Source organism: Alosa alosa, chromosome 16, assembly GCF_017589495.1.
Source record: "Alosa alosa isolate M-15738 ecotype Scorff River chromosome 16, AALO_Geno_1.1, whole genome shotgun sequence".
In the NCBI taxonomy this organism is placed as follows: domain Eukaryota; kingdom Metazoa; phylum Chordata; class Actinopteri; order Clupeiformes; family Clupeidae; genus Alosa; species Alosa alosa.
The window spans coordinates 25,048,227-25,061,123 of NC_063204.1; the positions used below are offsets into that span (position 1 = coordinate 25,048,227).

Genomic DNA, 12,897 nt, shown 5'->3' on the forward strand with positions numbered 1-12,897 from the left:
TAGAGGGTTCATTTTATTTGCCAGGAAATTACAGCCGGTACTGGCACAATTAAAGTATCCATTAGTAGTATTATTAAGGGGAAGGGGGTGCTCTGGTTTAATATGTAATTATGTCACCACCATTAAGGCCACCAACAAAATCGTCAGAAGAGGAATTAGTTCCACTCTTTTTTTACCTTCCTGTCCTCTTGTCAAAGGAAGATGTTTTATTTAGCAGCTCTTAGTGATAAATATACATATTTAAATGATGTTCCTCTCGTCAAGGCTTTTAATTAGTGGAAATAATCAAAGATTAATACTAGCGTGTTTAACAATATATGTGTGTCTTACTTCATTTGATGGAGATGGGCTAACTTGAGAGAATATGAAATGAAGTGTGCATGTGCAATTTTAATGCTTCAAGGTGCTTGCCTGTGACCTGTTTTAAGTCATTCATAGACTGAAGTTTGGTTTGGGGATAATTGCATTTGTGTTTTGTACACCCAAACAAAATAGATATATTTATAGTTATCATAATGTCACATTGTTTCCTAACCTATCAGAACAGGTCATTGGCCAACTGTATTCACTTTCAGTTTATGGCTGGGCCCCACAAGTCTCTTTTCCTTATAATGTTCCTATTCCTATGACACGCTCTGCTCTGCTCCCAATTTTCTCGTCTAGACCCTCCAATTACATCTAAAAATGATTTTCTTTTTCAACTCCTCGCTATATACACTGTCTCTATTCCATCCTGCTTGGCTTTCCACCTTCCTTCTTATTTCACTGTCACTTGCTCTCGCTTGTGCCACGCTGTATTTGTGGATTATAATAATGCGCCCACCAGCACCTCTGCTGAGGCCTGTGGGATAGGACAGGCTTCTGGAGTCCTCCCATCTCCCTGCGTTCTGCGTTCTGCGTTCAGATCCCTGCCGTTAATCCGTGGTCGGCTGCCTCCCACAGTTGACATTTCCTACAAGAAGCCCGTCTTTATTTCAGCCTTGCCATGGTTGTCTATAATATCATCCTCCATTCATCTCATTCTTCATTGTAATCCTCGGAGATGTAGAATAGTCCGCCCCACCGTCGCCTCTGCCTCTGACACCACCACCACCACCACCCCGGGTTCTCCTCAGAGGCTTGCGGAAATTGACACAAATCGCTTTTGGTGACACCCGTGCAGCATGGGGGAAAAGCCAGGTCTCGAGTTTACACGACAGCTCGCAGGGAGCATTGTAGGCTCAGCCTCGACAATGCGGCAGAAGATTTGCCATCCGTCAGGACGCCATTGATGGGAGAGTCAGAGAGATGCCGAGCCAGAGAGACAGACAGATGGAGAGAGAGAGAGAGAGAGAGAGAAGGATAGAGTTAAGCGCCATCTCTTTTCTTCAACTTTGCAAAGCCGTGCCTCACCGCCACTGTGAGTGGATCCAACCCCTCTGGCGTGATGGTTTTGGTTGCAGCAGGACCATATTATTGGTTTGGATTGAATTCTATTTTTTCCTTCCTGCGAAACGCAACGGAGAGTTTATCTCCTTTGGCAAGTCTGACTTTAAATTTACATTTGAGTGCATAAGGAAAGCTAATTAGACACACACCCTCATCTCCGAGCAGTCCCCAGTGTCTGCAGACGTGTGCTTTTCTTGCACGCGGAGCAGTTGATTTTTTATTTATTTTTTCTCTTACCTGTCAGGCCGTGGTTTAAATAGTGCTGTGGTATTCCGTGTGGACACGGTCTTAGTCTCCTGCTCAGAGATGCATCCAAACCATTCAGATGCTCCACAGGGATGTATATCATTCACTAACAGCCACAAGTGGAGCTGGAAGTGATGCTTATTTGAATACATTTTATCTGCCCATTGATTCGGCTTCCAGCTCAAAAGTCTAGCCAGCTCTCCAGCTTGGAAAATAAATAACTAAATAAATAATAAAAGCACATAAAACAGAATGATCTGACAATCGATATGTCCCACCTTGAACATGAGATGTTGCCGAAATCTAATTAGAATATTTCTCTTGTTGTTGTTGTTGTTACTTTGTTTTTTTTAATGGCATGCTAGATATGCCCCCATAGGGAGGTATGCACACACGCTCAGGTGAGGAGGGAATATTGTTGACACGTGTTTGTGTGTGTGTGTGTGTGTGTGTGTGTGTGTGTGTGTGCGCACACGTGTGTGTGTGTGTGTGAGAAGAGCAGGAAAAAATGTCTCTTAACACGACAGCAGCATTCCCCCGTGCTCCCGTCGCCACTGGAGTCGAGCGGGTCTTTGTAAAGTGGCGTTCAGCACCCTCCATGTGCCAATATAATTGAAACATTGTAACGAGTTACCCGACTTCTCACCTCTCATCCCCCCCTTCTCTCTCTCTCTCTCTCTCTCTCTCTCTCTCTCTCTGTCTCTGTCTCTGTGGTTCTCTCTTGTACCAGGCATGATCTCCCTCATCATAATTACCCCTCTTTAATCTCCCCCTCTGCAGGGTTTCACTCCAGCTCACCGTGTGGCTTTGCTTTGCACACTGGCAAGATATTGAAGGCCAGATATTGCCTTTAGTTATTAGCCAGCAAGGAATTTTGAGAAGGTGGTGTGTGTGTGTGTGTGTGTGTGTGGGCGTGTAGGAGATGAGGGTGGCGGGGTAGTAATTTTGTTGCGGCCTTATGCAGTAGAATGAGCTGTCAAGCATTATAGCAGGTGACAGGGTGACGTCCTCGTCAACAGACACAGCAGTGGCATAGGCTTGGTGGTGGTGGAGTGTGTGTGTGTGTGTGTGTGAGGGGTGGGGCGGGGTTGGGGGCAGACAATCAGAGAGGATTACCAGTGGCAGGCTTTTATTAAATATCTTTCCTTTTCACCATGCACGCTACCTGATGATACTGTTTGTGTGTGCGTGCGTGTGTGTGTGTGTTCTTCCATTTCTATGTGCTTGTGGGTAGGTATATGGATTTGCGGGCTTTTGTACGAGTGTGGAGTGAGTGAGTGTGTGTGTTCTTCCATTGTATGTGTTTGTGGGTGTGTGTGTGTATGGAATTGTGGGGTGTTGTACGATGTGGAGTGATTGTGTTTGTGTGTGTGTGTGTGTGTGTGTGACGTGCATGTGCCTGCACCTGCACCTGTCATCTGTTTGTTGTGTGTTAAAGGGATTTTTGTTATTCATGGAGCAGATGGATCTAGCAGCACATCTGCCCTCACGTGACTCAATTTATTTACCTGACGGTGGCCGCCTTCAAAAGCATACCCAATCCAGACCCTTAAAGCCATTGTCTTCTCCAGACAAGGAATATTAATGAAGGTTTTATCTCAGGTACTTAATTGTATCTGTGAAAGAATATTTGCATTCAGCGAAATGTATTATTTAAATGATCCATAAATATCTTTTTGGCATCTTTTATCTGTTTCAGCTGTCATGCTCTGGGAGAAATATCCATGTTATACATAATAATGGTCTTGGGTTAAGCCAATAAATAGATTAAGTAGAGGGTACCTTGCCCATAGCCATCTTCCCTCTGCACTCTGAAGTTGTGGAGTGTGCATAAACGGATCATATTGAAGTCCCCTTTCCCTGCACTTAAAGCGCTATGAGCCCCCAGACCATAAGATGCTGGCCCTATTTTGTTGTTGTTTCTCTCGTTGTTTGCTTGCCGTCTTTTTGTTTGTATGTAGCTCTTTCCTTGCCCACGTGCTCCTGTCCCTACACACTTCCCTAAAAAGAGGAAACAATCTAAATGTTAAGCAGCCCCCCACCACACACACACACACACACACACACACACACACACACAATCCCCACCCTGTCATTTGTTTGTATTCCAGCCCATTCTATGGAAACCGACAAAAACAAACCACTGTTTTATGAGCATCCATTGTTCGACCCCTCAACACACACCAAAAAAAAGAGAAATGCAGTTAGTGTACTACAGTCGGGGCCTTAATCACGACACACTCCGCTTTCAGCATATTTACGTCCCCCTATCGGAGCCAGATTGGAGAGAAATGTTAATTTTAGATGAGTCCTTCCTGGCTTGGTAATTATTGTCATTAAGGACGCCTCTAAGCCCGAGTGAGAGAGACAGAGAGAAGAGGGAGAGAGTGCTGAGTGAAATGTGGGTTGACATGTTCTATAATTAATGGCGAATTAATGCATTACTTTATGGGCAGCGGTAGGGGAAAGGTTTTTTTTAACAGCTGAGATAGATCGAGAGAAAGAAAGTAAGAGAGAGGTGGTGGTGGGGGGGGGGGGGCGTAGTTGGAGCGATGGCTATCGCTACATGTCCGCAGGCGCTAATGGCTAGCCTCGGCGGCCCTGCAGAGACGGCTAACCCAGTGGCCGAGGCGTGGGCTCGAGTGTTTGCACTGCTCTGTGTGTGCAGGGGCTCAGGGAGATGAACCGCTGTTTGCCCTGTCCACCTCTTCCTTTCCTTTCCTTTCTTTCTCTTTGCTCTGAATAGTTTGCCTTACTGCCGATCTGTGTGGTTTGGCTGGCGCTAATGCACTACTAACATATCTTTCTCACATATATACACACACACACACACACACACACACACACACACACACACACACACCTCGCCTACCCTTAATCTCTCTCCTCTCCAGCCCAGCCTCTCTTCTTTCTCTCTCTCTCTCTCTCTCTCTCTCTCTCTTTCTCTTTTTCTCTTTCTTTGTGTGTTTTGATATTTCTTTCTAATATTTGAACATCCTCCTGTCCCTGTGATGTGTCCTCTTCCTCATGTCAGGTGCGGCGGCATGAGGGGAGTATGCGTGAGCTGGCCGAGCAGCTGCAGCAGTGCCAGACGCTGAGCCAGGAGAGCGGCAGAGCGCAGGAGAGGAACGAGGAGCAACTGAGCACGCTCAGAGCAGAGGCTGACACTCTCCGGCAGAGGCTTGGCTGCAAGGTGGAGGAGGTAAGCACACACACACACACACACACAGTACACACACACACACACACACACACACACACACACACACACACACACACACACACACACACACACTCTCCCAAACACTTTATCACCTCTTATCTAACACAATGAACTCACATGGTCCTAATATCCATCTCTCTGTTGAATACACACTTTTAAACTTGTATGGTCTTGATACCCATCTTTCTGTTGGATTTCGCCATTCCAGCAAGGTTCCTTAAAAACTCCTTTGTTTCTTGTCCAACACACTGTGTCTATGCTCCTCACCCATACAGTTCCTAAACACCCCAGTCTTTTAGCCAGTGTAGTGTAAACTCCCATAGCCCGGCGCTGTAAACACGCTGGGCTATAAATCACATCTTTGTATTACATTGGTTTTGTTCCTAAACACTCCCGTTTGTCTTATCAAATGCACTGTGAGCAGGCATGGTCTGAGGAACGCGTATCTTTTTGGCATATACACACCTCTGTCACATTGTTTCTCCTCTGTTATCTAACTCACTGTAAACGCACACGCTCCCTAAGATCCATCTCTCTGCTCCACACACACACACCACTCCTCTCTGGGTTTGATCTCAAGCCCTGTAAGCACTCGTAGTCCTCTTACTGCTGGACACACCTTGCATAGTCCAGAACCTCCATTTGTTTCTATTATATACATACACACACACACACACACACACACACACACACACACACACACACACATGCTCAGACATGAGTCCTAAACACTTTGCTATATCCTGTTTAAGATGCTGTAGGCTCCTAGACTTGTGTCTGATAATGGCAATACCTCGCAGCTGGACTACTGGAGGTTGATGTGTGTGCGTGTGTGTGAGAGTGTGTGTGTGCGTGTGCGTGTGCGTGTGTGTGTGTGTGTGTGTGTGTGTGTGTCTAATCTAATCGGAACTCTCCTCCTTATTGATGTCCCCATAACAGGCCGAGGCTCTGAAGTGTGAGCGAGAGGCTCTGGAGAAGAAGCTGAAGGAGGCTGTCTCTGAGGTACTGGAGCCACTCTCCACAGCCTGTCTCTGAGACCATTACAGTTAGCTCTTACACTTATTTATAATCACGGACACAGACGATGAAATGATTGAGTTTGGCTGTGGAATGTCAGTGGTCACTTCTGGGGAGAGTGAGTGATGTCCCACTGTAAGAGCCGTGTATTTAAGCTGTCACCTGGAGGCTTCGTTCCTTTTCCCTGTGTGGCGTTTCTGTGGTGACAGCTTAGCTTAGCTGGAGAGTTGTGTGTGTGTGTGTGTGTCTGGTAACAAGTGGAGCAAAATGACTGGATCTCTATTTAAATCAGGCTGTGGCGTCTCATCTCTCACCTCCTCCTCGTGCTCATGGTCTTAAAGCAAGCAATGCTGTGGATCCCCTGGGGCAGTGCACTGCTTCCGATACAGTGATGAGCAATGTGCAAAGCATGCTATTATACGTGCTATGACCACACGTTAAAGGGTTCTACACAGATCAGAGTTCAGAAATGACTTGGACAAAAAGGTGAAGAGCATAAACAAGGGGAAAGAAAGATGCCGAATGCACTGGAGCCATTGTGGTGTCTCTCCCAGGGCGGTTTGTAGCTTGTTATCCTGACAAGTGTATAGAGGGAGGAGAAGGGAGGAAGGTGCGGTGAGGTCATGTTGGGGTAGAGTGTGTGTTTGGGGTGGGCAGCACTGTGAGGATGGGCCGCGCCGCTGAGGTATTGAGAGAGCGCAGCTCGAGATGTGCGCCTGCCTGGCGGCCGACTGGGCAGAAATCCACTCCAGATGGGCCCGCTCGGATCTGGAACCATCGCAGCTGACAAGGAGTGATTTCCCAAACTCAGGCCAACTCCGAGAGCGGACCTGGTTAGGAGTGTGGGTGTGGTTCTTGGACTGGATCTCAGCCAATTCTGAGACCAGCTCTGGTTTGGGCCTCGGACTGGTTCTCGGACTGGTTCTCAGGTCAGCAGCGAACACTGACACCACACCACAGACTTGGCAAGAAGGACTCCGCTGACCACTGACAGAAACCTAGAGAAGGGAGAGCAAGTACACAAACCCATCCGTGCCAGCACTACTGCAAAATCACCATACCGGACCATAACATTTAATTTAATCAGTTGATTTAGTTTGTAGTGTGAAAGGATCTGAATACCTCTTGAACTCCCACCATCCTGGTGCCCCTAATCAGACAATTAGTCTCCTCCCAGGTCTCTGTGCTTGTCTGTCTCTCTGTCTGTCTGCCTGTCTGTCAGCTCACCCTGAAGAGTTCTAAGTGGTCACCCTCTCCCCATGGGGATCCCGTTAGCGTGTCACTCACACCACCTCACGTCTGGCTGCCGTGGAGCCGCTGATGGACACGGCCCATGGTTTGACATTTGCTCTGCGTTATACGTCTCTGGATCCAGTCTTAACGTGGGCCCAGTGCCGATATCAGAGAAATGATCAACACATGTCTTTTTTCTGTGCTTGCATGGTCGGCCCTGTGCAAGGGGGCAACAGAGGGAGAGAGCAAGAAAGAGGAGGAGAGGGAGAAGGAGGGAAAGAAAGATCTAGCACACAAACACCCCCGCCAAAAAAAAAAAGAAGAAAAACCGTTCTGCTGTTTGCTCACTCCCCAGATCTGTTGTGTTTTGTCAGGCCTCAGAAAGAAAAAGGGATCAAGAGGCGCCTCTAATTGAATTCACCTGATTAGAGTTGCACTCCCGCTAGCGGAGAGAGGAGAGGAGAGGAGGGGAGGGGAGGGGAGAGGGGTGCGGGCTGGGGTAGCAGCGAGTGGGGAGCAGAGAGTTCGCTTAGCATAATAAACTCCTAAATCGAAGACATGGGAAGGACTGCAGGCATTCCTCCCAGCATATTGAATCAATTAATAGCATGTTGAAGGAAGCCCTCGTTATGGGGAGACGAGAGGAGCAGTGGAGCGGCTGGAGTGGTGGGGTGGAGTGAGACCCAGCAAAGGCTTTACAGGGGCACAGGGTGTTATTAGTAGTGGAGAGAGAGAGAGTGGGATCATCTCCGCTTTGATCTGATTCACTCTCTCTGTCACTATTTCTCTCCTTTACTTTAAATGTATGTTTCTGTCTCTTCTCTTTCTCTTCTGTCTCTTCTCACTCTTTCTCTCCCACCTTGTGTCCCTCTCTCTATCTTTCTACCCCCCCCCACTCTGTCCCACTGTATCCCTCTCCCTCTCTCTCTCTCTCTCTCTCTCTCTCTCTCTCTCTCTCTCTCCCCTCTCCTGTGCTCCACAGCTGCAGAGGCTAGCGGAGGCTCTGGAGGAGGCCCAGGCCCAGAACTCGCACCTCAGCCAGGAGAGTCAACTGGTGCTCACCAACGTCAGCCTCTGGATCAAAGAGCAGAAGTAGGGGAAACCAGACACTCTACACACACACACACACACACACTCTCTCTCTCTCTCTCTCTCTTTCTTTTTCTCTCACACCCTCTTACAAACACACACACATACACACACACATATGCAAGGGGGCACATGAATAGTAACACCCACTTTCATGCACTCTCACAATGAATGAACACAAACAGAAATTTGGCCATGTACCCCGCAAAGAAAGGCAAGTATAAACAATCACACACATGAACGCACACACACTTATAAAGGCTTTTGCTTGTTAACACAGATTGAATGTTTAATGCACAATTACATGAACATGCATGGATGTATGGAGAAGTATGGTACGCACACACAATGCTTGTGGAGCCTCACTCAACACACACACACATACACAAATGCAAACATGGGTAGTGGGACTTCTGATGTGCCTTATTTTTTCATGTGCCTCCCAGCGAACCCCTCTTTGCCCTCTACACACAACCCCCACACCACGTACACACTGCCCTGCCCCGCCCCCTCCCCCCTGTCCAGAGATGCAAATAGAAACAGGCGGCCACACTGACGCTTCTGCCCACCATGCAAATGGACGAAGCGTAGTTGGGAAGCAGCTCAGTCAAAAACTTCCAAACATTTTTTCGCCTGGTTTTCGAGCGTTGTCTGTTTTATTTAACGGTGCTGAGGTCATGCTCACAAAGGGGTCCGCTTGCCAGCGATGTGCAAAGCACGACGGTGGAATTGGTTGGAGACCACCCACCACTTGTGGTCGGCCCGGAGAGATTCAAACAGTAAAATATTACATTAATTTTGGTTAATTAACATCGGAGAGAACAGAATGTTTTAAAAGGCGGGGTGGAACCACCGTGAAGTGTAACCTAACCTTCTCTCTCATTCACTTTTTCACGTCTCTGACAACACGACCGCACTAACGCAGCCTGAAGCCTCTTTTTCCACTTGCTCTCTGTGGTGCTGTGCTGTGTTGTGTTGTGTTGAGCCATGCTGGGCTGTGGGCTGTGCTTTTGTGTGTTGGGGCTGATGTGAACCACATTGGAGGATATGCCACTGAAGTTTAAAGTCATGGCCCAGTCACTGAAACTGATGCAGTCTTTGATCCCGATGTTGGGCCATACACACCACACACACACACACACACACACACACACACATTCTTTCTCCAATGCACACACACTCCACACTCTCGCATGTACATTTGTGCGCCTCTACACAAATACACAATGATAATAACATCCTGCTATCAGGACTTATAGCAACACTTCACATATATGAACACAACACTGATTAGCCAAATAAGGCCAAAGGTGTCCACCTCAAGCAGACAGAGGTACAGTCCATAAACTCAGCGTAAATGTTTGGTCAGTAGCTCTGCAGGCTGGAAGCTTAGTCCCTGGCCTTGGCTTTTCTCTCTCTCTCTCTCTCTCTCTCTCTCTCTCTCTCTCTCTCTCTCTCCCTCTCCCTCTCCTTCGTCTCTCTCTCTCTGTCTTGAGGATGAGGAATCATCTGCTACAAGCGAGCAGTTGGGGGCTCCCCAGCTGCGTGGAGCCGAACACTGTCTCCCCTTTCCCCCTTTCCTTTCTCTCTGTCTCTTTCTGTTCCTCTCCCTCTGTCCCTCTCTCTTGCTCACTCTCTTTCTCTCTTTCTTTCTTTCTGTCTCTAATGAAATTACCAAGTGAGAGCGAACATGAGCACGCTTGAAAGCGGGGAGCTGAGAGCTGCCCAGTCAGGGGTCCCTCCCCCACACCCCCCCCCCCCACACACACACACCCCTCCATCCCTGAGTCTGGAGGGGTGTGCCGACACCCCGAGGCTCTCTGAGCCAAACCCTCACACATGTGGAGCGAGTTTTAGCACCTGTGGTTGGTTTCAGTTAGCTTACAGTCCTCTACCTCTTTCTCTCTCTCTCTCTCTGACTGACACACACACACACACACACACACACACACACACACACACACACACACACACACACACACACAGAAAGAGCCAGTTTCCAGTTTATGTTTGAAGCTGTTAAGGAATGTTTCACCCGACTGTTGGTGAAATCTCACCCTCTGTATACATACCAGCTGCAGGGAGGGATACAATGCAAGCAAAGCAACAGATTGAGAAGACAGACCTGTAATAAAGACAAAAAGCCCCTTATGTTTCACTCCTCAGATTACACATACTCTTTTAGCTAACCTGTGATTCTACTTACTTCTCGTGGAAGTAAATGTTGTTAAATGGTATTAAGCCATTTTCATGTACCACTTGTTGCACCATATACATGTATATACTGATGTGAAAAGGTTACAAAATACACAGCACCAAAGGAAACTTCATCTGAAGTTCATCATAAAAACTGAGGTGGCTTGCAGTGAATTAGTGGCAATAACTAGTAACTATTTCTTTGTGTGAGTGTCTTTTGTGTGTGTCTTCAGTTCAGGTTTTATTCTTCCGTCTCTTTTGTGTGGTAGGAGAGCGAGTGAGAAGCTATCTGGGAGAGTGAAAGACCAGAGCCAGCGGCTGACCGCCCTGACCGCCGAGAGAGAGTAAGTGCCTGCACCACCTGTTGTTTGTTTTTGTGTTTGTATGTGTGTGTATCCATATTTGTGGGACTGTGAATGTGGGTGTGTGTGTTTTTGAGTGTGTGTGTGTGTGGGAGGGTGTGTGTGTGTGTGTGTGTGTGTATCCATATTTGTGGGACTGTGAATGTGGGTGTGTTTTTTTTGAGTGTGTGTGTGTGTGTGTGTGAGAGTGTCCGTCCGTATTTGTGGGACTGTGTTTTTGAGTGTGTCTCTCATTCTGTACTTCTGGCTGTCTCTCTCTTTCTCTTTCTCAGTGTATGCATGTGTGGGTGTGCGCAAAGTGTGTTATGTGTGTGTCTGTTGGCAGATGTGTGTGTGTATGTGTGTGTCTGTGTGTGGTTGTATTGGTATTCCCTTTTGGAGTAGTTTTATGCCACAATTAGAAGCCTGCTGTGGAGGCCTCTGAATGGCACCCAAGTAGGCTATATCATAGAGCAAGTCTCCTTTCAGCCCGCCCAGGCATTGGCCGAATCCCAGTTCCATTCCTGTGTAGTTTTATCGTAAATACGTCCAGTCCTGATGCCACAATGGTGCGCGTCGAGAGCTGTTCAGTCATTGTTCTTTGGATCTTTCTTGTCAATACTGTATCTCCAGGTCGATAGTGTACATCTCGCCCCCTTCTTCGCCAAATCAAAAGCAAGGTTTTCTTAAGACTTAAGCATATCTGGAAGCTCTGCTCCCACACTCATCGTCTCATTGAGACACTCAAGGGCGCGCACACAAAGGCCCCCAGAGCCCCTGTGGTTGGGTCTGCACTTTCTCTCTTCCCCTCTCTATCACATTGCCCTTCCCTCTCCTTTCTTTCTTTCTCTAACTCCTTTTTGCCCCCCCTCTCTCTCTCTTTCTCTCTATCTCTCTCTTTCTCTCTCTCTCTGCCCCTTTGTCTGTCCTCTTCTTACTTTGTCTCTGTTTCACAAAACGTCCTCTTTCATTCTCTCTCTCTCTCTCTCTCTCTCTCTCTCTCTCTCTCTCTCTCTCTCTGATTTATACTTCATCTTCTCTCTTTCTCTCCTTCCTCCATGTCTCTGCCCCCCACTCTCGCCTCTCTTCCTGGAGTTCTGCTTCCCCAGAGCCCAAGTGCAGGGATATCTGTCCTGTGATCTGGACCGCTATGGGGTAAATGGGGACGCAGAATGGCCATTACGGGACTGAACAGGGGGGGGGGGGTACATATTTGGCCACTAGGAAGGCAAGGAAGTGTGGGGGTCAAATTTACACAGGGCAGATAATGGATTCCGCCACTTATCTTCCGTCTTAGTGCCAGAGATCTCCTGGCTGTCGCCAGTGTCTCGCTGTCCCTTGCCACGAAAGATCAAGCCAGCTGTTTCATATCTCAGGTCAAAAGCGCATCCAGATTTCCTTTTTTTAATTGCAGGAAGTGGCGGAGCGCGTGCGTTAGGTGTACACCTGTAGAGTAGGTCGTGGCAGCGTTACATTTTCCATCTCGTGCCGTCAACCTCGTCCGCGTCAAGAATGACGGGGAGAGCTGACATACAATTATCCATGACCTTTCCCATCTTTTTCCCATCTTTCTTCTACCGAGGAGGGAGAAAATGGCTCCTCAGGAATTCTCTTCCGTTTAACGACCCGTGCGTAGACATCCACACATATTCACACGGAGAGCATCTGCACACAGTCACACTTTATCGTCTGTAATTACTTCAATGCCAATGTTTTGGAAAAGGTTAGTGCTTTCCCCATATGGCAATTACCTCTTTTGTAACCGTGTAATAAGTAAACAGAAAGAGGGAAATGGAAATCTTTTTTACTTTTTTCATTCGATTGGAGGCATCTTTCAGCATTTCATCACGTTCCAGTATGTCGTAATAACGTATGTTCTGCAATGGTTTAACGGCCTCTACTCATCACCATGACCACTATCACCAGACCACCACCACTACTACCACTATCACCATTGCACTACCACCATGGCACTCATTCACACAGAGCACCTTAGAGCACCTTACCATACCTTACTATGCACAGAGAATCACAGGCTCAGTCCCTGCCTCAGTCATTGCAAGCGCCTCTGATTGATTAATCACCACTATGTGGATACTGTTTTTAGAATTGATTTAGATTAAG

The 12,897-nt window shown here is 47.5% G+C and overlaps 1 protein-coding gene across 5 annotated transcripts in view; it reads left to right on the forward strand.

The window, feature by feature from the left end:
- The window catches only part of LOC125309520 (trichohyalin-like), a 127,659-nt gene that overhangs the window by 94,372 nt on the left and 20,390 nt on the right, over positions 1-12,897 (forward strand). For all 5 annotated transcript variants that reach the window (XM_048266496.1, XM_048266498.1, XM_048266499.1 and 2 more), the window contains 4 exons: positions 4,709-4,876; positions 5,837-5,899; positions 8,130-8,239; positions 10,702-10,776. In XM_048266496.1, the coding sequence (XP_048122453.1) occupies positions 4,709-4,876; positions 5,837-5,899; positions 8,130-8,239; positions 10,702-10,776 (416 nt within the window). The remainder of the gene's footprint in view (positions 1-4,708; positions 4,877-5,836; positions 5,900-8,129; positions 8,240-10,701; positions 10,777-12,897) is intronic.